The 25,112-nt window shown below is 39.8% G+C and overlaps 1 protein-coding gene across 1 annotated transcript in view; it reads left to right on the top strand.

Moving 5' to 3' along the window:
* BMP3 (bone morphogenetic protein 3) overlaps positions 1-20,413 on the top strand; it is a 108,907-nt gene extending 88,494 nt beyond the window's left edge. The window contains exon 3 of the mRNA XM_078676514.1: positions 19,551-20,413. Coding sequence (XP_078532640.1) covers positions 19,551-19,742 — 192 coding nt within the window. The 3' untranslated portion in view covers positions 19,743-20,413. The remainder of the gene's footprint in view (positions 1-19,550) is intronic.
* The last annotated feature ends 4,699 nt before the right edge of the window (positions 20,414-25,112 follow it).

Raw genomic sequence — 25,112 nt, 5'->3', positions numbered from 1 at the left:
AGCTAGGGCGCACACTACACAGAGGTCGATAAAATGAGCAGTTGGGCAATAAGAAATATTTTTTTTCATCACGAGACTTGAACGTACACTAGAATTACATGGTATTGTATAGCCTGTCACAGTCCACCCCCATTTGAAGGCTGCATGAAACCAACATTTTGTAGTACAAAAATTAGGGAACATATTTTCCCCATTGACTTATATGAAGCAGAGACAATTTTAGGCAGGGGTCAGCTCAGGTAAAGTCATTTTGTGCTTCAAAAATCAGGAGCCTCCTCTCTCAATCAGTTCTATTGGTATGCTTGGTGCTGGGAACAATTCACAAACAAATAGGAGTTGTAACTGATATCTATGATGTTTCAGACCTGCCACCTTCCAAAATGGGGTGGGGGCCAGTTTTGTACCCGTGGGGGCCGGTTTTGTCACTGGTGGCCGGTTTTGAAGCAGTGCTGCAATATCAGCCCCCTGTAACAAAAGCGGGAGCAGTGCTTCTAGCTAGCACCCCATGCACCCCCCCTCTCTCCTCCGTGCCCAGTCCGACCCTGGCTTCAACCCTGTGAAAGTGTCTTGTGCCTCAATTTCATGACCATCGAAATACAATATTCAAAACAAACCACTGGTACTCTTCTCCCTCAATGTTGCTTAAAGAGCTGATATTTAGTGTCATAGGTGAAAGTACATTTTATCAAGTTTTGTTAACATAAGATATCAATTCTATATTCCATGTGAAAGTCTAAACCTTCTAAAACATGATTATATGAATCATGATCTGCATATGTGTCTGTAGATGGCACTTTTTGCACACGTACGCTGAACTAAGGTCTAGTACAAGTGTTGTGTCTAAACTGATTCTTACTATATTCTGCAAAAGTTTTGATGGGACAATATAAGCTACGCGAGCTGTGAAGACCTTACAGGACACTCCTTGGGCGTTCTAAGGAATTTCTATGATTCCTGTTCTTTCTTGACCTGCACGTGAAGCATAAATTAGAATTTTGGACTTCTATTTGAGAATTTGGTTTTAACTTTGTCAAAAAGGAGAGGTAAGAGCCTAGAGAAAATGAGAGATGCTGTTACCAAGAAAGCATTTTAGGTTAAAGGGGGTCTGCCATAAAAAACCTTCAATTGTCTTAATTGTGAAAGGGAACACTGCTCATATTTTACATGAAAGAAAGATACATGAACATTTCTGGATTGGATACAGAACATTGCATAATTTGCCATCCCTGGTCAGCCTTCTGAAGGGGTTTTATGTAGTGATAGGTGAGAGCAAATCTGTTCTTTTGAGTATACCATAATAACATTAAACAAACTTTCAAAAATACATATACGATTAGCAAAGATGGGGGCTAGTTGGACTGGCCATCAAAGAAATAGAAATTTGCAATGGCTATATAAAGAGATGCAAACATGAAATTTTGGAGTTTGTAATTAAATACACTCCCACACGTTTGACCAACATAGGGGCCATGTTGGAGGTAATTAGTCAAAGAGCTATCTAACTCCTCTAGTAGCCGGAGGAATCCCTCTTCCACAGGTGAGGGTTGGCTGAAGAGGAATCTCCTAGCACCATCTTTTCGGAGTAGTGCAATGTGTTGCACAATATACAGCTGGTGAGGTCACTGAAAAGGAAAGTTTCAACTGAAATGTGATATGCCTCTCAGGTGCTCGGTTTCAGATTCCTACAGCAAGGTTAAAGATATTTTGGTTATTACCAGGGTGGAACAGTAGTCAAGGTACATTTCAGAACCAATGACATAGAAAAAGTACAGATGGGGTCCTGCAAAATAATATAATGTATGTGAGGTGATCAAAGCAATTGATGTCCATCATTTTCTTTCTAAAGTAGTTTGTGGAATGAAAAGGGTTAACATGATGTTATCGGTTCAAAGAGTTACACATGGAGCTAATAGGGTGTGTCTTGCATTGTTGTAGGAATGGAGGGTCCACCCTGGTGCTTTGAAATAAAACCATGTGGGGAACAGCTAAAGAGGTTACAAGGAGAGGAACCTTCCTGAAACCAGAAGATAAATTGCTGTTACATTTTCAGTCTCACCCTAGAGATCATCTTAGAGATGCTCTGCCCCACCTTTTTAACAAAAGCAAATCCAAAATGAGCATGACTTTGTAAGGTCAAGTGTCCTTTGCCTAGTTCATTTCCTTCCAGGCCTAAAGAGGGTAGTCAGCACTGCTTGGAGAGTGAGGCAGGCGAGTGGAATCATAACCCTCTAGAGTCCTAAAGTGTCCGCTGTGTAGGCTGTGTGTTCAGCTGGACTAGAGTGATGCGGCAGAGGTTGGATAAGGTGTTCTCCCCCTGGTGGTTGGCAGACTAGATTCCCTGGTGAAAACCAATGAGATTAATGGCAGGTTGAGCAAAAATTCTGAGGAGGGTCCAAGGCTGTGTGAGTGGTGGCAATAGACGTGAATAAAAGAGAGCCACACTGAGTACCCACCTAAAGTACATTTCAAAAACCTTCAGCTTTTTCTGTTGGCAAAAGAGAGGACCAACAGTTGAGGACCAACAGTAAAAAGTATGAGAACTAGTGAACTGAAAGAACCAGCCAACGTTTGGCCACTGTCTCTTCTTCATTGAAAACAAACATGCTATAAAAGAAGGCTAATATCCAACTTCCAGATTTTGTGGAGGAAATTCTTTGAATATGTCTTACAATCCGGCTTGCACCCTGGCTGTGAATCAGAACTTATTTTAGTGGCACAATAAGATGACTTGTATCGTATTACAGATGATAACATTGACATATCCATAGCATTTAACAAAGTCGATAATAATATTTTTCTTAAAATACCTTCATATACAAGAAACTGCTTTTTTATTAGATTTCCGCTTTTCATAATTTTACCAAGTAAGCTGATACAAAATTCTCCCTTATTTCATTTATAATCTTTATTTCGGCACAATAGAGCCATAAAAGATACATAAAACCAATCATCACACAATTTAAAATCCACATAGAGGGGCAAGTCATTTTGAGGATTTATGGATACAGTTAGGAAATCGAAACAATAAAATCTCATTATAAATTAATTTAAAAAGGCATCAATTAAAAGTACGCAATGGGAACATTAGTTAAATTCATTTTTTCGTTTTTCCCAATAGTAGTAACTCTAAAATTGTGAATATATGTAGGATATATAGCTAGCCTAAAATGAGAACAATCATTACATTTGAAAAGTTCAAAATTAAATTATATTACAATTCTTTTTATAACTACAGACCCACTTTATCACGTAGAAAATGTATTGCAAGTAAAAATTTGCTAACACCAAAGACTATCATCTGCCTAGTATCAGTCTTGATAATCCTTTCTCTTCCTTATAAGAGCGTATTCCTATATTAAGACAAAGAGGCTTAATCCATCTTTTCCTGGCAGCCACATAAGCTGGACAAAAAAAGAGGATATGTGACTCATCTTCTCTTACGCTGTTTTGGCACATGATACATTGGTCACTAGTCTTGTCTGTGCAATTACTTGTCCATCTCGCTAGGGTCTTGTTAGTTTTCAGGGTTCCATATCTAAATTTCATGTATAGAGTTTTAGCCAATGGTGGTTGAACCTCCTCTAAAAACTGTTTGAAGCAGGGACTGTCTTTAAAAATAAGAAAATTGCATATCAGAGTACCACCCACTTGGACATTTGACAAGTCATGCTTGATGTATGACCAAAATGCAGTTTTCAGCAATTTTTTTGAGTTTTGGGTTAAGCTCAAAGGCTCTTCCCAGAACTGTGCTAACCCAATCTTGTTTAACCAAGAACTCACATGTTTTAACCAAATATTAGAGGAATTCAAATCCAATCTCATTATTTCCTCCAGACCATTTCTAAAATCAGATAGCTCTGGTGTACACCACAGTCTCACCCATAACAACAAAGGTCTCAGGGTAGCTTAATGATCCGTGCGCTTCATGCCTAAGTCAAGCATTAAAGGTAATAACGGTGTATTTGCTGGCAGCCATAAGAGAGTCCTATACAATTTATTTTCACTATTTACAAATACATTCTTGTAGGATGCCCCCATATTTCTGCCCCATACAAAGCAGCCGACTGGACCTTAAACTTAAAGACTTCAAGTGCCTTACTACGGCTCGCCCCGTGTTTTTTCATAATAGGCAGTGTGTTCTGTGTAAATATAATTTTACTTTTTTCCGCTTGTGTTTTCCACGAGAGTTTCGCATCCAGTGAAACACCCAAGTAGACAAAGCTATGCACAGATTCTAACTTCTGGGCGTTTAAGAACAGGTTCCCCTTAAAAGATTTATGGGGGTTTATGGCCATGTACTTAGTCTTGCTGGTGTTAATCTCAAGGCCTTTCTTGTTGCAGTATGTTTGGAATGAATTTAAAAGGGATTGCAGACCTCTACGTGTTTGTGAGATCAATATAGTATTGTCTGCAAATAAAAGTGACGAAACCCTTTCTCCATTCAGTTTTGGTGCATCATTATTACAACCCTCTAGGTATGAAGGGATATCATTAACAAACATTGAAAATAATGTGGGGACCAACACACATCCCTGGCGCACTCCTCGCTTGATTGGAATAGCGTTTGTTAGTTCGCCATTTGGCCCCCATCTTACTTTAGCATAATTATTTTCGTGCAGCCTTATGATCTGCTGTAAAAGACAAGCCGGGATTCCTTGGGAATATAAGGACTCCCATAGCAATTCACATGAAACAAGATCAAAGGCGGCCCTAAGATCAACGAATGCAACATAAAGATGCCCTTTCCTTATATGAACATATTTCCAACATAAACAACAAAACCTAAAAACCTGATCTATAGTGCTTATTCTGGGTCTGAAGCCAGCTTGGAACTTAGTAAGTACAGAGCTTTCCTCCATCCATATATTCACACGTGTTAAAATGTGCCTTGCGTAGATTTTCTGTAAAATATCCATTAAACTAATGGGGCGATAGTTTGCTGGTTCGCTCCTATTACCCTTTTTAAAAATTAGTACGATTTCCAGACCCCTCCAACTATCCGGAAAATCAACGCCTGCTGCTAAAACAGTGCATAAAGAATTAATGTATGGTGCCCAGACTTTAATTTCATGCTTGTATAGGTCACCCGGGATTTTGTCTACTCCGGGCGCCTTCCCATTTTTGACTGCATCAATTGCTAGCACTGTTTCCTCTATCTCAAACACCAATTTATCTACACTTGGGTTTAAACCTAGTCTATCTTTGTCAAATTCAGCGATGTCATCTGTTGCCCTATATAACTTTGAAAAATGCTCAACCCAAGTTGTTTTGTCAAGGAACACATCCTTAACCACCCCTCCGGTACGATTCCCCTTTGCCACCAATCTCCAAAACCCCACTTGATCCTTTTCCTTAGCTGCCATAAGCACTGCCAGACTGGTGGCATATAGAACTGGCTCAGGAAAGCAACTATAAAGGGCAGCGGGTTCAGTCTCAACCTAGTGCGTAGAGCTCTGTGATAGTTTTTAGAGACCCAGGAGAGACAGTTCCATACCTGGATTACAGAATCAAGGCCTTAGTATGATATTATACTTTTGGCACTTTCGATGTGGTCCCTATTATGTCTATTCCAAGCAAGAAAGCAGGCCTTTATTGTATGTTTGCAAAAGGGCAAGCAAGCCTCCAGATTCCTAAACAATTCAGAGATATCCAGACTGTAGCTAACATTTTTTATGTAAGCTAGCCATGAGAACTTTATCACATAGTCTAGTTTCAAACAGTTCAACAGTATCCTATGGTTAAATTAAAGACGGTTTCTGGCTTAGTCCACATTGAGCGCCAAAGGAGGAGTGGCTGAAGTCTAATATTGTCTGATATGTTACTAGTTTTAATTCTGCGTAGCATACCTATGTTACAGTACTCTGGGGGACTGCCAAGAGTCTTCTGAGAAACCCATTCTTGATTCTTTGAATAGTGAAGTAATCCTTAATTCCCCATAACCCAAAACCGTAGGTTAAACCGATAGACACGTCCCTCTATATACATCCACCAGCTGTTTTAGAGATTTGAGAACCATATTTTCCACAAACTTAGAATGTCACACACTTCTCGCAAGATTTGCTTTCATAGTGCATCCCGGTGGATTCCAGGTGGAAGTGTCATAAAGTAGAACCATCCGATATGGAAAGGTTGAGACAGACATGATTTTGTAATTATTTACCAAAAAGGACTTATTTTTATTAACCATAAACCATTACGTGGGCCTTCAATTGGCTTACAGATAACTCTAGATCTGTTAACAAAATTGTGAATTGGTCGAGTAGTTTGTGCAGCCCAAGTGGGATCTTGGCTACAACCAGAACATCACCTGCGTAGAGTAGCACTGGGAGTGGGCAAGTCCCAATGGCTGAAGGCCCACAAACAAGTTCATTTATGTAAAACGTAAACAAAAGTGGTACCAGCAGGCAACCCTGCCATACTCCTCTTGCTAAATTAATTTGTTTTGTTGTCTTGCCATTATTACCATACCCCCACACATTCAGCTGTCTTAGAAAATTGACAATGTTGCTCTCCCCGCCCTGCCAATCGTAATGGGCCAGAGCTGCGAGCGGTTCACATGGTCAAAAGACGATCTCAGGTCTGGAAAGGCTCCATGAATGCTCCATCTTAACTACAGAGTATTTATTAATAGGTAGAGGTTAAGACACTTGCTCACTAATGCTGAGACCAGCATGAACACCGAACAGCAGATCTGAGATAAAGTTGTTATCATGGTCTCGAGCTTCAAGGTATTCCAATAAAATCCTGCCTATAATTTGTGTGACTGAATTGATAAGCGGTATAGGGCAATAACATTTTGGGCCACTCTTACTTCTTTTTTTAAAGAAGGGTACTATTCTGACGTAGACAAAGTTTTGGAGGGCCCTTTCTGCTAAACGCGGTCAGGATGTTTGTTAAAAGCGGTGCCTACTATGTAATGTGCAATGACCCCTTCCGGGCCTGATGTGGAGCTGCATTAAGTAATAGCTGCTATATATAGCAGTCCTTTAGATTGTCCCATATTGACATCCCCTCTAGCAGCAGGCAATTTACCTGGGGGAAGGATATCGCCTTATGGTCTATCCAGGTGTTGGACATGATCACTGTTTCGAGACCTGTCTCTATGGAGCTACTGAAATACAGATGATTGATCACCTGCCAGAATTCTCCGGCATCTTTCAGGAAGCTGGTAGCTAATAAAGATTTGCATTCATCATCACTAATTACCTTTTTCCAAGTGTCTTCTTATAGGCTACCCGACATTTTCGAACAAGGACCGTGCCCCATATTACCAGTTGACAGCATGTAAGAAATCAGTGTGTATTTGTAAACAGTCTGAATGAAATCATCTGTAAGGTTTCAGCTTTGCGTGATGGTGCAAGGACAATCTGAAGCTCCCTAATAGAATCATATATATTTGGAGTGGCCCGTCCTGGTAAGAGTGGTGGGGTGTGGGGGTGGGAATCGACAGATGACAACGAGGGAAAATAAGATTTATAAAAATAAAAACACTTACCTTGCGCTCACCGCATCAGCGAGCGCAAGGTAAGTGGTTTCCTTTTTATAAATTGTATTTTCCCTCGCCGTCTGTCGACCACCCCCTCCCCTTCGTAAAAGGATTACATTGTGACTCGGAGAAAGATGGGCATTTGTTGTAAGAGATTGAGAAAAAATGATGATCACTGAACACATTCTCTGTTACAAAATAATCCAAAAACAAATCACGAGAAAACTGAATACAATCAGTTATACTAAAGTGCACCCTGCCCAGAATATTGGTTAACAAGTCAGGAGCACATTGAAGGAAATCTCTAGAAGTGAGCAAATTAAGTGCTTCACCTTGTGGGATATGGATAAAGTGTGTTTGAGGTTCTCCCAGGGGATCTGTTATGTTACCAAGAATTTCTTTGAGCTGCCTTCTTTCCACAAAAGTTTGAATTGGGGTGAAGCTAAGTTTGTCCCGGTAACTACCTGGAAGGGCAAGGGATACCAAGGTTAAAAGCCAGCCCTTTGTTTTACCTTAAAGTGCCAGGATTGCTGGTGTAAAATATGTTATAAAGCCCTGAACATAGTGGGGATATGTAACCCATGTTTCCTGGCAACAGATAATATCATACCCACAAATAAACTCTAGCCATTATGGAATGTTTATGCTTTACCTCAGACGTACGAAATTTCAACTAGCAATTTTCCCTTATGATTTGAGGAAGGTGTATTTAAAGTATTTTGAAATGATACCATCATAATGTTTGATGAAATGACTGGAAAGGGTTTGGGAAGCACAGAGTAGATTAAAGGGCGCTCTGCCAAAAGTGTATGCAAAACGTTTAGTGGTGAAAATCTTAAGTGTGGTGCAACTGGCGAGTGGGAAAAGCCCTTAACCACTCTATTAATTGTATGTCAGGGAAAGCTGACATGCAACAATGTAAATCAAAGAAATGCCTAGGCACACACCAGGAGTACAATATACAGTAATGAACAAATTATACAATGTGGTTATACAGTATCCAAGACAGCATGAGTAATCAGACGTAAGAAGCAATCGTTGTCATGATTTCCGAATATTTAATCATTCCATAACCAGCCGACACGTGTTTCGTCGCGTTGGTACAGTTTTCACGTGACTCCTCAGGGCTGGGAAAGATACAAAATATGTATAGTAGAACATCTGACATGATGTTTAGTTTTACAGTGTAAATGTGTAGCATCCATTCACATATGCAGTCCAAAACGTAAGTGTGCACCCAGTGCATCGACCGTCCGGTGTATTCCTGGGATCCGTAACCAAGGACCCCAATTTAAAAACCCATCTGTTCTTGCATGCATCGAAGAGATGTAAAGAATCATTTCTATTGATCCGGAAGTGTCATTATAAACACCCGCGCAAAAGTATACGTAATGCTGTGGCGAGGTGTGTTGGGGTGCCCGGCAATTCATACAAGTGTTCATTCCGTGTCAAAAAGTGCCTAAAATGCACGTGCTGTGAGTAGCCGAGAATATGAGGAAAAAGCTAGCAAACCTGCGACGTGTGTGTAGAAGATTGTAAGGTCTGTTTGAAAAGATAAAGGAAAAAACGAAATAAAGAGAAAAGAAGACAAGAGTAAGGGATTACAGTGTTTTTAGAATATATACTAGAAAGAGGGGTATATGCAGTGAGGGGCGTTTCTTAGGGTAGAAATGAGAAGTGATAGATAACAATAAGGGGGGGTTAGCTGGATTAAAATGCTCACCGCTCCACCGGTGATAGTTCCGCCCCGGCAGGGCTCTTGACCGGAAAAGGTTGAATCCTGGGTAGTGGAGAGTCTGTATAGTCAGGAATTAACCAGGTAAAAAGTAAAAAGAGGTCAGGTAGGGATATGAAAGGATAGGGCCAGAAGGGGAGAAGTGAAAAAATCATTGAAATACCAGTGTCTAAAGTAAGATAGTAGAGATGACGTAAGCGGGTAGTTCTCCAAAATCTCTAAGCGACTCTGGTAAATGTAGCACTTTAAAAAAAGAAAACAGAAAAGAGTCGTGTATGTACCCTATGTAAAGAGGTAAACAATGATATGAACCTGTATTGAAAAAACGGTAGGGGATTTGAGATGTCGATCCACCCCAAAAAATAAATAAATAAATAAATAAGTTACCCCGTGTGGCGAAGACCAGTATAAAATAGCCCAGGAGTAGTTACAGTAAACCAAAAACCGGAGGGGATCACTTGCAGTCAGGTATCTGTCAAGGAAAAGGAACCAACCATGCGTTACAGGGTGGCCAGAGATAAACGGGCATCTATATGTAAAGGAATCCGTATCTACAGCTTCGCTAAATGAAAAGGTGTAGAGGTACTTACTGATAGAGCGGAGACGTAAGCCGCAATCCTGTCTCCCGGGTCGCCGTGTTCCAAAAATTCTGGACACGTGACCCGGAAACCGGAAGTGGTTAAATACGCGAAAATAATTGGGCTCGCCCATCTGTAAAGACTAGAGCGCAGACTCATTGGCAGTAAACCAGGAAGTAAACAAAACGCGCAGACAAGATTGTTTCTGTTCGTTATTATTGAAAAAAATGAAACGCAAAATCATGCCATGGTAACAGGGAAAAGAGTAAATTGGTGGATACTGACTGGTTTGATGGCAGATCGTCTTGAAAGAGAAAGTCTAAAATATCCATTGAGTATGGGGCGTTTAGTGTGAGCTAGTTGGAGAAAGTCAGCAGTACAGTGAAAAAATCAAAAAGAAAAATGATTGCATGCCAAAATATAAATAAAGAAAAATAACATACAGCTAAACGTTAAAAGTCAAAGGTGCCAAAATTGGCCTTAGCATGGTGAAAAGTACTTCTTGTAATAGAGGAAGAATTAACTTTCTATGAGGAGGTGTCATAGTGGTCGGCGAATAGCGTAAAGTGCCGTGAAGTGCCGCCCACATTTGACAAGCATTATTGCTAATTTCGAGAAACATCATAAAAAAAGGGGGTATATATATATATACAAAATTGTTATGTGGACAACACACCTCGCCACACCATTACGTATACTTTTGCGCGGGTGTTTATAATGACACTTCCGGATCAATAGAAATGATTCTTTACTTCTCTTTTATGCATGCAAGTGTAGTGTAGCTCCTATTTTCCCAATAGGCTCTGCGCATTGGAATAATACCTACAGCAGTAAAGGCCTAGACCAGACGTTAACTAGGTCTACTACTGTCGATACTAGACTTAATTTTTGGGTTTGCCAGCGTAGCTCAGAGTTCGCTAGAAACTTTCTCGAATGTTCAGGAAAGAATTAACTCCCCTGATTAGACAAGAAGGGGTTTAGTTTCTGACAACCATAGAACATGACAACTTTGCTCTCCCCTAATCAAGAGTCAATCTCGAGAGTCGTGTGAGCACAAGGCAATTATTTTACTCAGTCAGTACGTGCATTCTTAGTCTCATCAGATTGTAGAGAAAAGGAAGAGACGGGCGTGTTCAATAAAAAGATGTTATTTATTGATCAGTCTCTTTTCTCGTACAAGAGAAATGGATCGATATTATTGCAATACTTATAGTTAAGTAAAGTGCATACATTAAAAGCAATAGTATAAAATAATACTGTAAAAACATTGATATGGTTTCTGAGCCATATGATGTTTAAAATGATTAAAATATATTTACATACACATATACATTTGACTAAACGTACTCAACTGGTGTTTCTAAATACGCCTACCCCGTGTACCTGACCTAAGTCTAATGCGTGGGCGGGAATAGAAAGTTACAGTTTAAGTTAAGTTTGTTTTTGCCAAGTGAATAACTAAAGAATTCTCTGTGAGGGGTTATTCAGTTCTGTACCTGGAAGTTAGGATGAATGAGGAATGGTGTCTCTTTCTCTGCTCTCGATATTCCAGGCTGCCTGCGAGGGCTGCCCAGAAACGCCGGTGCTGGGTCTCTCGGCTTGAGATAGCAGCGCGTCTCTCAGCGCGTCAGGAAGGCGGGGCTGCGCCAGCGGGGTCTGCTTCTGCTCTCGGCTTCGGCAAGTATGGCTGCTCCGTCTTGTCACCACGCGTGTGTTTGCATAGGGCAAGATCGGCAATATTTATACCTTAAAGGTGCCGAGATTGACGTAAGGATGGACATAGATACGTCAATAAAGATGTCATACGACTTGCTCGTTAGCACATTCTTTTACTGAAGTTCTCTGTGAAATCAAAACAATGGCCGCACGGATTTTCCAGGTTGTCATAGGTTTGATTTGTTATGAGAACGTCGTATGCCTTATCAGGGGCTGGAGGAATGTCGCTTGTCTAATTAGATCTCAAGCGTTTTGACCTAATCAGATAACACGTTCCTGTGCCGTAGTGTGACTGCGTCAGATAACGGTATCTGCATCATGGGGGCTGTTCTTGCCTCATGGGCTGACTGTTAGTTAACTTGATAGTTAGTTTAACCAGAATAGGGTCAGGAATAGGGGGATCGATTCAGAACCTATAGGAATACATGACACCCACTCCACGCTAACTATGGTCATATTTACTAATCTATGCATAGTATAACATAGTACAACATACTATAGAGTATAGTGTATACCTTACCACCCCAAAATACATAAATGCATATTGAAATTTTCAAATATACTGAAAAATTGCAGTCATATATATTGTATGCACTTAAGCTATGAATTAAATGCAAAAGTAAACACGCATTTGTATGCATTATTGCTTATTTGGTATATTAGAAATACACATGAAATGGCTCTTAATATGGCTATACAGAAAGGAAGTTCGAGACCATCTCATCACATAATAAAATATTTGTGAACATCCCAGCGGGCAACTAAAGTTTATAAAGTATCTAAAAATAGAAATCTTAGTTCTCTAGGAATAATTTCTTACTTTAAGCAGAAGATAAGTGTCCCGAAAAATTCGTGAAAAATAATTTGGGCTGCTAAAATTTGTTGTCCGTGAACTGGTGGGAAGAATTGTTCATGTGACTTTATTTTTAAAGTTGAAGGCCGAATTCAGGGAACGCCGTGTGCGAGTTTACTCAAAAGTCTCTATTTCTGTTCTGGAGAGAACATCATATCATTCAGGCTTTCGAAAAAACTGTCAACAGCTTCATGGGAAAGTTCCACTAAGTCGGAAATAGGGGTAACCATGCATTCGTGCGCATGATTGTCTGCATTGACATTCTGATTCGCATTGCTGACAGAAGGTCGTACCTGTTCAATGCTGCTCTCATCTTGAACTTCACTACTCTTCAATCGTAGTGGTGAAGATTCCAGGAATGCCGTCATCAGGATTGGTAGCCTTTGAGGGCAGCACAAAGCGTGAACCTTGGTAGGAACCAACAGTGTATCTGCATCCACTGGCGCATCCGATTGTAGCGTCAGACAGGTGTCTAACACGCATTCTTCTCCGCATAGCAGACATCTCAATACAGGTAAAACACATCTTTGCCACATTGGTCGCAATTATAGAAACCAAGTCATGTTCAGGCCTCTAAGCCGGGATAGTCCCAGGATTTTTGATATCCGGTCCCGGTATCCAATGGCTAGGATCGTATCTTCCATTGTCGCGAGAGTTTGATCTGTGACATGGGTTGCCATAACGAAAAATAAGGACTAAGAATAGGATTCCTGCAATTAGTCCCAGGATCAGGGGAAGTCCGCCAAAAATCGAATGGACGAAATCTGGAAAAATACCCAGTATGGCTTTGAATGGTGTTAATGCCATCGAAAATACTGTCTTAAATACCTTTGAGACCCCAGTGGTATCAGAAATATTTAAGATTTCGCTCAGGATTTCCGCGAAATGTACGGGGGAATTAGTTGATAATAATGTATGTATCTCTGCAGTCGTCCTTGCGACTTGTAGATCATACGTTTCTTTTGATGACGTGAGCCTTGTAGGCGTCTGAAGAAGCACTGTTTTCATTCTGCTTAAAGTATCTATTCGAATAGAAGTAATTTTCAAACTGGGCTATGCCCTTGCCTCCCTGTCTGGAAAGGAGCTGGGGAATAAAGAGCGTCCACAGCACTTGACCTTCGCCGTCGTAGTGACTAGATAAGGAGTCCCGGGCATAAGACTACAACATCTGCGGTCTACAATAAGAATGTAACTCCCATTATAGAGTCTTTGAAAGAATGGTTCTATTTCAGTTGCAGGTGCGCCCCACGTTGGGCGCCATGTAGTGTAGCTCCTATTTTCCCAATAGGCTCTGCGCATTGGAATAATACCTACAGCAGTAAAGGCCTAGACCAGACGTTAACTAGGTCTACTACTGTCGATACTAGACTTAATTTTTGGGTTTGCCAGCGTAGCTCAGAGTTCGCTAGAAACTTTCTCGAATGTTCAGGAAAGAATTAACTCCCCTGATTAGACAAGAAGGGATTTAGTTTCTGACAACCATAGAACATGACAACTTTGCTCTCCCCTAATCAAGAGTCAATCTCGAGAGTCGTGTGAGCACAAGGCAATTATTTTACTCAGTCAGTACGTGCATTCTTAGTCTCATCAGATTGTAGAGAAAAGGAAGAGACGGGCGTGTTCAATAAAAAGATGTTATTTATTGATCAGTCTCTTTTCTCGTACAAGAGAAATGGATCGATATTATTGCAATACTTATAGTTAAGTAAAGTGCATACATTAAAAGCAATAGTATAAAATAATACTGTAAAAACATTGATATGGTTTCTGAGCCATATGATGTTTAAAATGATTAAAATATATTTACATACACATATACATTTGACTAAACGTACTCAACTGGTGTTTCTAAATACGCCTACCCCGTGTACCTGACCTAAGTCTAATGCGTGGGCGGGAATAGAAAGTTACAGTTTAAGTTAAGTTTGTTTTTGCCAAGTGAATAACTAAAGAATTCTCTGTGAGGGGTTATTCAGTTCTGTACCTGGAAGTTAGGATGAATGAGGAATGGTGTCTCTTTCTCTGCTCTCGATATTCCAGGCTGCCTGCGAGGGCTGCCCAGAAACGCCGGTGCTGGGTCTCTCGGCTTGAGATAGCAGCGCGTCTCTCAGCGCGTCAGGAAGGCGGGGCTGCGCCAGCGGGGTCTGCTTCTGCTCTCGGCTTCGGCAAGTATGGCTGCTCCGTCTTGTCACCACGCGTGTGTTTGCATAGGGCAAGATCGGCAATATTTATACCTTAAAGGTGCCGAGATTGACGTAAGGATGGACATAGATACGTCAATAAAGATGTCATACGACTTGCTCGTTAGCACATTCTTTTACTGAAGTTCTCTGTGAAATCAAAACAATGGCCGCACGGATTTTCCAGGTTGTCATAGGTTTGATTTGTTATGAGAACGTCGTATGCCTTATCAGGGGCTGGAGGAATGTCGCTTGTCTAATTAGATCTCAAGCGTTATGACCTAATCAGATAACACGTTCCTGTGCCGTAGTGTGACTGCGTCAGATAACGGTATCTGCATCATGGGGGCTGTTCTTGCCTCATGGGCTGACTGTTAGTTAACTTGATAGTTAGTTTAACCAGAATAGGGTCAGGAATAGGGGGATCGATTCAGAACCTATAGGAATACATGACACAAGAACAGATGGGTTTTTAAATTGGGGTCCTTGGTTACGGATCCCAGGAATACACTGGACGGTCGATGCACCGGGTGCACACTTACGTTTTGGACTGCATACGTGAATGGATGCTACACATTTACACTGTAAAACTAAACATCATGTCAGATGTTCTACTGTACATATTTTGTATCTTTCCCAGTCCTGAGGAGTCGCGTGAAAACGGTACCAACGCAACAAAACACGTGTCGGCTGGTTATGGAATGATTAAATATTCAGAAATCATGACAACGATTGCTTCTTACGTCTGATTACTCATGCTATGCTGTCTTGGATACTGTATAACCACATTGTATAATTTGTTCATTACTGTATATTGTACTCCTGGTGTGTGCATAGGCATTTCTTTGATCATAATGTTTGATGTTTGTGACACCCACTAAACTAGTGTGCACTATAAAGATGTGATGAAACCTCAGGCGCACTAGAGATAAAATCCACCCCCTAACTTATAAATGTTGTGCTTAATGCTAGGCTATTTGTTTGTGAATATATGATTTCATGATGAGCAAGGATAGAGTATTTATTATTAAGTGGAACTGAAAAATTAGAGGGGGGGTGTCTCTGCGTCATGTTACTGGGGAAATGGATGAGACAAATGTAGCACTTGGCCTGTAGAAAATACCCAGAGGAACAACCTCTATTCTACTATAGCCCCAGTTGATGGGATTGAGCCTAGAAAAAAAGTTTCTCACAATGGCTTCATGCCTAAAGTTAACACTATAATCACTAATGTATTTTGTAGGGTCATTTCCAATTCATGCTGATGTGTGGACCATCTTTATTTCCTCGGGTAGTGTATTTCTGTCACACAATTGCCCCTTCAACCAGTGAGTGACTTTATTTACAAGTTGGTCATGTCTTTCTACCAGTTCTGGTCTAAGGGGAGGGACGCCATTCAGCACTATGGTATAATGCATAGCTTCAGATGGAAGTGGTAGCACACACAAATTCACTACTGTCTTCTTCACTAGTCTCTTCCCAGTAGAGTTGCTAGAGATGGTGCAGAGGCAGAATTGGAATTAGGAATTGACAAAGTCAATTCCTTATCAACAAAGGGTACTGGAACAGCAGAGGCTTGTTTATAGGATAGCCAGCCCTTCGGGGTTGATGTTTATACACCTTTCTTTAGCAGAGTGACCCGTTGGCTTGTGCTCTCATTTTGTCCCAAGAAAAGAATTTCAATGGCACCAAGTGTTCTTGAAACAGAACAAAGGGGAAATCATTGTGGACCTTCTCTCCCCTGAGAAGAGTATTGCAACTTTGGGAAATCGGAATCTCGAGGATGCATTGACCTGCTTCCCATTAACGCGTGATGCGCCTTTATCTCCCTTTTTTTTCACCCTGAGCAGTGTACACAGCGTGTCTGTACATGACTTGGAGCCTGAGTTTTCCTCTTGCTCTAAAAGTAATTGGCCTTAAGAGATAAAAGGGTTAACTCTTATTTCATTGTTTGGTGGGGGTTACCCACAAGAATCTCAGGCGAGATCGGTGTACTGCCAGATTTGTAGTTGCTAACCGATTTAATGGCTGTAAGCCCTTGTATTGTCCCTTTGGAGTTGTTTACCTGCTCAAAAATAAGCTTAATTTCATGGTCAATTACCCCCATTGCATTAGTTAAAAAACTTGCAATGGAATTAGACATAAGGCGTTCCTTACCAGTTGGTAGCGTGCCTTTCCTTTTCCCCATTGTGGCAGCAGATTGATGCAACACATTGTAACTGCATAAAGGAAATCACAGGGCAAAGAGTGATGGCCCACCCCATCCTCCTCCAGGCTTGGACAGGGATAGACAGCTTACTCTTAGCCTGCTCTTGGGTCTGGCACATCCTGTGGCGCAGCAAGCCTTGCGATGTATGGCACTCCCCTGTGGGTCCTCCTTCTCCTTATGGATATATATGGAGGATTGTGAACAAGTGAGTCTAACCCAAATAGCCCAGCGGTGTGGGAAGCAGCTTTTCCCCTTATAGTGCTTACCCGCTGCCGCTACTCTTGTGTGAAGGATTGTGGGTAAGTGAGTCCAGCCCAAATTGTCACCAAAATGTCTACTCTAATTTACAGTTCTCTGTATCCATACAAGTCCATCAAAACATCATCATGGCAATTTCCTTAAGAATGTAAAAAGAGCCAACACATATTTTGCTGTAGTTCTACATTATCAATTCTTGTGATTTATTTTGACATGTTCAAGCCCAAGTATTAATGGATGCCCATAAACTAATTCCACATATGGCTGTCCTCCCTTGATTTAGTATTTGACTTTAAGTAAGCATTCCACAGTTAGGATAATTAATTCCAAGAAGGCAGCGCACTCATGGTACACAGGCTGCCTTCTTAGATAGAGATATTGGCACCCCCAGTTTTCATCAAAACGAGACTCATAATTCTGTGGAGACATACACATATATTTACCATGTAAGAAAGAAAACAGAAAAGGACTAGTTATAAAACAGTACAGCACTGTATATTTAGCAGATCGACCCACACTTTTTGATATGACATTTAATTCCTTCCATATTTGTTTCGTATACGGGTATCTGGTTAGTATTAAAGAATATTGATTTCTTCTATATCAATATCATATCTGTAAACCTTATTTAAAATTTGAGATCGTCAATTTTCTCTACTTTTTAGTACCCTCAGCATAAAGAAAGACAAAACTATAGCATGCATGCCTAGATTGTGGAATTGCCTTGTGAGGCATGTGGCTGTGTTGCGGCATCATATATTCCTTCATAGTGTCTTGGAAGCTGTTATTTTCACTAAAATATATTGAGGAAAACTAATTTAAAGTGCCATTCACACATTTTTAGTTTACAGAATGATAAGTTAATGGAAATGGTGCACACAAATACACTGTTTTGTGAAGAGCGCTCATGGAAATCCAAGTTCAGCTGCGAATGGCTGTGAATTGATCACGTTGCGCTGTGTGTTGTTTTAACATTTAATTATAAGAGTACAGTTAAAAAAATCATAAAAATATCAGCTGTTAAAAGAAACCAAACCCATGTCCAAGATGCAACAGGGATCAACTACATTTTAATTGTAGCATTTAAAAAAAAAATGTAAACCCAAATCGTATAGTAATACGTACACCAAAGTCGATGTTGAACTACAATACTGCAGTCGAAATATTAATCCACATGTATCACAACAGAGTTATTAATATAAATCTAGGTTTGTCTCGGCGATATTTTGGAGTCGATATTATGGCCACAAAACATCTGTAGTTTGATATTAGTGAACTTGATATTATGACATGTACCCCTCAAAATCAAATATGAAATTGGCAGCATATTACCAATCCTCAAATTAAAAATATACACATATATTTCCAGAAACAAATTGTCCACTGAATGCTTAGTTTTAATGAAATTTAGAGAATAAAGAAACATATAAGATAAAGAAATTCTTGGCATAGCTGTAAGAAATGTGGTTACTGGTTGACTGGGGGTTGAACATTGTCAGGGTAAAGCACAAATAAACCCTAAATTAACCTGTGCTCATCCCTCAGGTAGCTTGGTACAGAGCAGTCAGGTTTTAGTCAGAGACAATGTGTAAAGTATTTGTGCAACACCTAAACAGTAAAACAGCGAAAACACCACACAAAAAGATCACACACTAGGTTAGAAAAAATAGAGCAAAACCAAAACGGCAATTATCTAAATAGTAGATCTGGAGAAATAGAATGTTAAAGTTCTAGGTAAAAATAGAACCAAAAAGCACAAATCGGCAACTTTGAAAACGTGGTTGCACTGGAATGGGACAAAGTCACAAGTTCAGGCCTACCACGATGGATCACTAGCCAGCTATAGGGACCCAGTTAGGCCAGCTGAAAAAAGTACCTTAAATCCTTATTTGCTGGGCATGTTCAAACACATTGCACCCTGCCCTCTGGGCTGTCCAGGGCCTACCCTATGGATGACATATGTATTAAAAATACATTTTTGGGCCTGGCAAAAGGTTTGTTTTCCAAGGTCGAAATGGCAGTTTAAAACTGCACACACAGGCTCTACAATGGGACATGTTTAAAGGGCTACTTCTGTGGGTGGCACAATCAGTGCTGTAGGCCTAGTAGCCTTTAATTTACAAGGCCTTAGTACCTATATTACTTCTTTACTAGGGACTTATAAGTAAAATAAATATGCCAGTTGGAGATAAGTCAATATTGCAGTGTTTAGAGGAGAGAGCACAAGCATTTTAGCTCTGATTATAAGTGGCAAAGTAGGAAAATAGGAGGAGGGAGGCAAAAAGTTTGGGGGTGACCCTGCAGAGAGGGTCAGGTCCAACAATAGCAAATCCATGTACGAAAATATATCAGTTGCAATTTGCTACATTGCACTTAATGAATGCTCAAACTATCAATATGGTGGTTAATCGTTCCAGTGGAAACTACTGGTTCATTTTGATTTCCAATAGGTTGATGCTGCACGGTTGTGTTTGTAAGATCATTTTGATCAAACCTGATCATAATAATCTTTTTTTTTTCCTTTTTTTTATTTAGTCACTGAAGCCATCAAATCATGCCACCATACAAAGCATTGTGCGAGCTGTGGGTGTTGTGCCTGGAATCCCGGAACCATGCTGTGTTCCCGAAAAAATGTCTTCTCTCAGCATCTTATTCTTCGATGAAAATCAAAACGTGGTACTCAAGGTCTACCCTAATATGACAGTCGAGTCTTGCGCATGCAGATAAAATCTCTGAGAGTGGACCTGATGTGTAAATGTATTTCTTCAGTTTTTTCTGATTTTGCACTTCTGCATTCCATTCTAAATGAACTATAAACAAAAAACACAAACATTAAAATTGCAAGAAGCTACAGATACAAACTTTGCATTCTATGGATTTGAAAAAGACTATATTGTTGACCATAGCTTTGGATAAAACTGAAAGAAAAACAGTCAATACCATGGATTTTCAATGAAAGACATTTTTTGCTTCAAGGTGTTGAAGGACACATTGATTTATTTTTGTACAAAGTTTAAAAAAAGATTTAGATAAGAACGGTGGCTTTTGGTTTCTCAATTCTTTATTGACTTTGAAGGGGTACATGTAAATGGAGCATCTGAAGCTGCCCTATTTGTGTTGAGTAACTCAACAAAACCGTGTTTGTCAAATGTTTGTCGTTCATTGTATGACATGCAATACATAATGTCAGATTCACACTTCTTTCTTGAGAGCATAACCCAGGGCTCATGCATTCATTTGGGTATCTTTACTTGTGTCCATTACTATTTACAGATTTCATTACAGCGAGGGAGGTGTCGTCATTGTAGACTGCAGTGATATTTTCTGAAGTAGCATGATTCATCTCTGAAATGTGCTGCTTTCCTTGTATATTAGAAATGAGTCAAAGAAAAATAAAATGTCCCAAGGAAACGACATGGAATGCGGGATACTAGGAGAGGACCTTCAAACTGATATATATCATCGAGAAAACAGAAGTACAAAAAATGTATCAGTGAATGCAATGCCTGTGTTGAAACAACATGCAAGCTTCTCTTCCACAAGGTCTCTAAACAGTCTTATGTAGAGGCTTGTGAACTTTTATATTATGGGCTTAACTATAGCTAGTCTACCCACTGGCTGTAGATTGTGATGAGGTTACCTATATTATTTTCTAATGATTATTTTATGTCATGGTCGTGATACTTGTATAAAGCATGTCTGCCACTGGTGTTGCATCTTAGCACTGTGGGATGCATGGGAGGTAGATTGCAATGGACTCTATATGCTCAGAAATGTATGGGTGAATAATCTCTGAAACAAGCACTCAATGGATTAGTTTGGGGTAGATGAGCTCTGGCAGACTCTTGCAGGTTGGGTGGGCCTAAGGTAGTGGTTGTTAATGTTTTGGCTTCTCTGGGCCCCCCACTTAGTCACTACTCGAAGCTGGTGATCACGGCCCATGGAGTTTCTATAATTTTAATGTCAAAAATGTATACACAAACCTGCATATGTCAAAAGTACAGAAGTTATGAAATGTTGCATTTAATTCACAAACAGAAAAAGTACAAAAGTCATAATTTTTATTTAAACGGGAAGTTTGCAGCTTAATTCTGAAAGATGAACTAATATGTTTGACACTACCATGCCACTTTTTTGCTCCTATTGCAACCTCGCTTTTAATGTTGGCTTATACCAGTGCTTCAGTATAGGTAACCGGTTGACCATACTAGATTCTGTTTGTTGTACTTTGCTTCTCCCATAAATCAAGTTAAGAATTCCAATGTAATATTTAACCTTCAATTTCCTACACACTTACAGCGTGTTTTAAAGTTTTCAGTTTTATATTTATATTTTTATGTATAATAATTATAACTCCTATTTGTAAAGCACGTACATATCACCCCTTACGGGTTCAAGGCTTGGGAGCCGTCGTCGAGATTAAGTGAGCTTTTGCCCAGAGTCACATGATGCTGAGTTGCCAATGGGGGTTTGAACCATAAGCTCCGCACTGCAGAGTCAGCCGCTCTGGGAGCTGCTCCACACCTCTCCTCTGTATGGATACATTATTATTCTACTAATATTATTGAATTTTCTAAACAGTCACAGACCCCGTGAGTGGGAGTTGCAGACCTTCGGGGTCCACAGAACCCAAATTAAGAACCACTGGTCTAGGACATTAAGGAATGTAGTTTTGGTATAGAGTAGCACATTGCTGATGAGTTGATTGTTTTTTCTGGATGATGTGGGCCCTTCAACTAGAGCTTTCTGATTGACTGATTGGTTGTTAACATCTTGGTCCAACATTGTCCTTATTTCAGTCCATCACCCTGCTCAGTTTTCTATGACTGGAGTTCATGGGTGCTATTCTATACTTTTATAGTCTAATTTCAAAAGACAGTTATAGGACAGGGGTCTTTGTGAGAATGGCAAGAGCATTTCTTGTGAATGAGGTTCATATGCTGTGAATAGTGAGAATCAAAGATATTCCCATCTAAAGGTCCCTTTACCTTGGCCCAGCTTACCAAAATGCAGATTGGGTGCCCATTTTAAGCAGTGTACTCTTAATCGATGTTTTACATGATCGTAGACTGATTATTGAGTTCAAAGTAAATTGGATAATAATCATAGTAAATTGAATAGTAAATAACTTATATAATTGCCCCTTTCTGAAAGATAGGCTTCTCTTGCCTGCTAATGCTCCTGGGCTCAACCTTTGTGCACATGTATGAGCGCATAGATATGAATGAGACTCACTTTCTCTTAATGTATGTAACACCTTTGTACATTAAACAGCCTCTTTCTCTTTTACTTATGTTAAAAACATAGGCACACATAGGACATGAATTGTAAAGTTATGGGTAGAAATATTGAAAAAGTGCTAGAGTTATAAAGTGCACTTTGTATTATCATAAATGACATATTATTTTTATATATATATATATATATGCACCCCAATCTGCAGCATTACCACAATTTCTAATGCAGTAATACCGCTTTACTTCAGGTATGAACAGTAATCCACTTCTAGAACATTTAACATGATTTTCATTCCCTTCCAATCTTCTCTAAATCAGTGCTTCAAAATTGGTGTGTTGTGTGACCTTAGTTAGAGCCACGCAGATGACAGTTATCACTCTGTATGCAAGAACAGTTTAAAATGTCATTCTTGAGTGACAGGAGCTCAGCACAACAATATTTGTCAAGCCTTTATTTTGATTATGTCTTACTTCTGACTGCATGCTTTTGGTCCCCATGTCTTCCTCAAGGACATTGATTTTCAATCAGTAACTCTAATGGGGTAATATTTTTGGACAGTCTGCATTAATTCAGTACACATGTTTTGGCTACCTGTGCCTTCTGATACTACAGCTGGTTAAAGCACATGGCACTATTTACTCCTGATGTATTGCTGCTGGCGTACTGTGGTGGTAACCAACACCCTAAGGGATATAGAGAGATGCTTTGGTACACCCTGAACTTCATCCACCAGTACCGTCTTTCTGCCCGCCTTGAAAGAGACATCCTAACATTTATCAAACACTTCCACATAATGCTCAAGTTGCCTATAGTCTACTAGAAAAACATATTGTCATTGTGTTGAAAAGCACACATTTACAATATTGACTCAAAGTCATTGCATAAGCTCTTCCAACCAGCATTGCAACCACTCAGGAGGCATAGTTTAGATTGAGTAATCCTATTAGAATGTTTTTTCATGATCCAAATCATGCAATTTTTCAGATATTGTTTCTGGTTATTTTAGCAAGTTAAGAAGCTAATATGTTAATGTTTTGATGCATGATGTAGGATGATTGCACATTGGCTGCTTTTATTGTCTTATTTGCACATTCTGACCATAATTAAAAGTGGGGCAGATTGGTCTGAGGTATTTACTGCATCCAGTAAATACCCGAGGCTTGGATTAAGGTATTTACCATTTGTGGAAAATAGCTCCTATTCCAAGTTTCTTTTACTGAAATGCCAGTTTTGTATAACATGAAAAACCGGTATTTAACTCACAGGAGTATCTCTGTTTTGTCTTTTTTCCTGATCTTTCCCTATGTAGAGCTCAGCAGTTTCAGCAACTAGATATTTGGCTGGGTAACACAGCAGCTGTTCGATGATTGGAATTACAGTCGATGAACTTCTGTTTGCACAGTGTTCAAAATGTATCCCCCAGCTTGTAATCAAGATTTTTTATCTGCATGTCTACAGATTAAGTTTGTCTCTAAAACTGGATTCTCCCTTTGGGCTAAGTAGTAAAATTCTGCTCTGCTAACAAATATTGGTGTGGGCTTATCGACAATTCCTGCAGGAGTAAAATTAAGTTTACATTTTCTGGACATTTGTAGACACTTCGTGGCAAAGATATATTCAATATTGTGTGATGTGTAGTATTTATGCTGTCAATGAAAACTACACATACCCTGCAATCACTACCATGTTCTAATGCCGGACTGTGAGTGCATTAGGTGCTAGTTTCTCGATTCACTGGCCAGGCTTGGTAGATGCAGGGAGGCTTCCTTCAACTGTAAAACATCCCATAGTTTGCATTTCCACTGATTAAGTTTGTCTCTACTTAATCTGTAGAAATGCATACTATGGGCTGCTGGAAACTTGTCTCTCCAAGGAGCACCACATCCACTACCAATAGTGAAGTTCCAAGCTTCTCCTGCACCTAGGTCATGTTGTAAAGAGAACTTGAGCTCTCTTCCATCATCTTCCACATATTCATTGTACATGATTTTGAGTCGTTCACCCCCCCTCCCCCCATTACATCATCACATTGATACTTGGCCAGGTTTCTTTTTTAACGTTTCAATGCGTACATTACACCTACAAATGGCAGAAAGGCATACGACTGAAGCAGTTGGCAGAGAGAATACTATTCACTAATGATCAGCTCCAACCCCTTTGTGCATTGGAACCCAGTGTTATGTTATCCAAATATAATATGATATGAGTTAATGGAGGTTCTTCTGTGAAAATAGAGTGCACTTTAAAGTTTTTTAAGGCCGACTACCTCCCATGTATTTTGTCTTGATATATACATTGCGCAGGCACTCCTTTTATTTTCCAATACCTTTTGTGAACCTGAGCAGCCTGCATATTTTTGCAGATGGCTAATGTCAGAAAGCACACTGCCTTCACCCTCTCCAATTTGAACAGCTCACCCTCTCACTGTCTTGGAAAACCAAAGGCAAGGGCTTTTGCATTGGTCCTAAAGACTGAGTTCATTCACTTTTCATTTGTATATTTTTGTGTATTGAAGGTTCTTCAAAATCCACTGTATAATTCAAGATACTATAATTTAGTTCTGTTGCCCTATGTTGAGGCATGCGCCTTCAGTGCTTTGAACTTTTCTAACGCTGTCATATATATATACTAGATTTATTTTTTATATGAACTGTATTTATTCATATTCGATTATACCAGTGTTTATATTGGAAAATATATTACTTTAAAAGACATAGATGTTTTTGAAATATGCATATTGGTGTGTACACGATGTTCTCTACAATGTTAAAACTGTAATCCCCTAAAGTACCTACCTGGATTTTAGATGTGCCTGATCAGCAACGGCCAAGGAACCTAGTTTAAGAAACAAACACAATA

The sequence above is a fragment of the Lissotriton helveticus genome, chromosome 2_1, assembly GCF_964261635.1.
Source record: "Lissotriton helveticus chromosome 2_1, aLisHel1.1, whole genome shotgun sequence".
Lineage (NCBI taxonomy): Eukaryota > Metazoa > Chordata > Amphibia > Caudata > Salamandridae > Lissotriton > Lissotriton helveticus.
The sequence above is the reverse complement of the archived record's forward strand: the minus strand, read 5'-3'. Positions and strand labels throughout refer to the sequence as shown.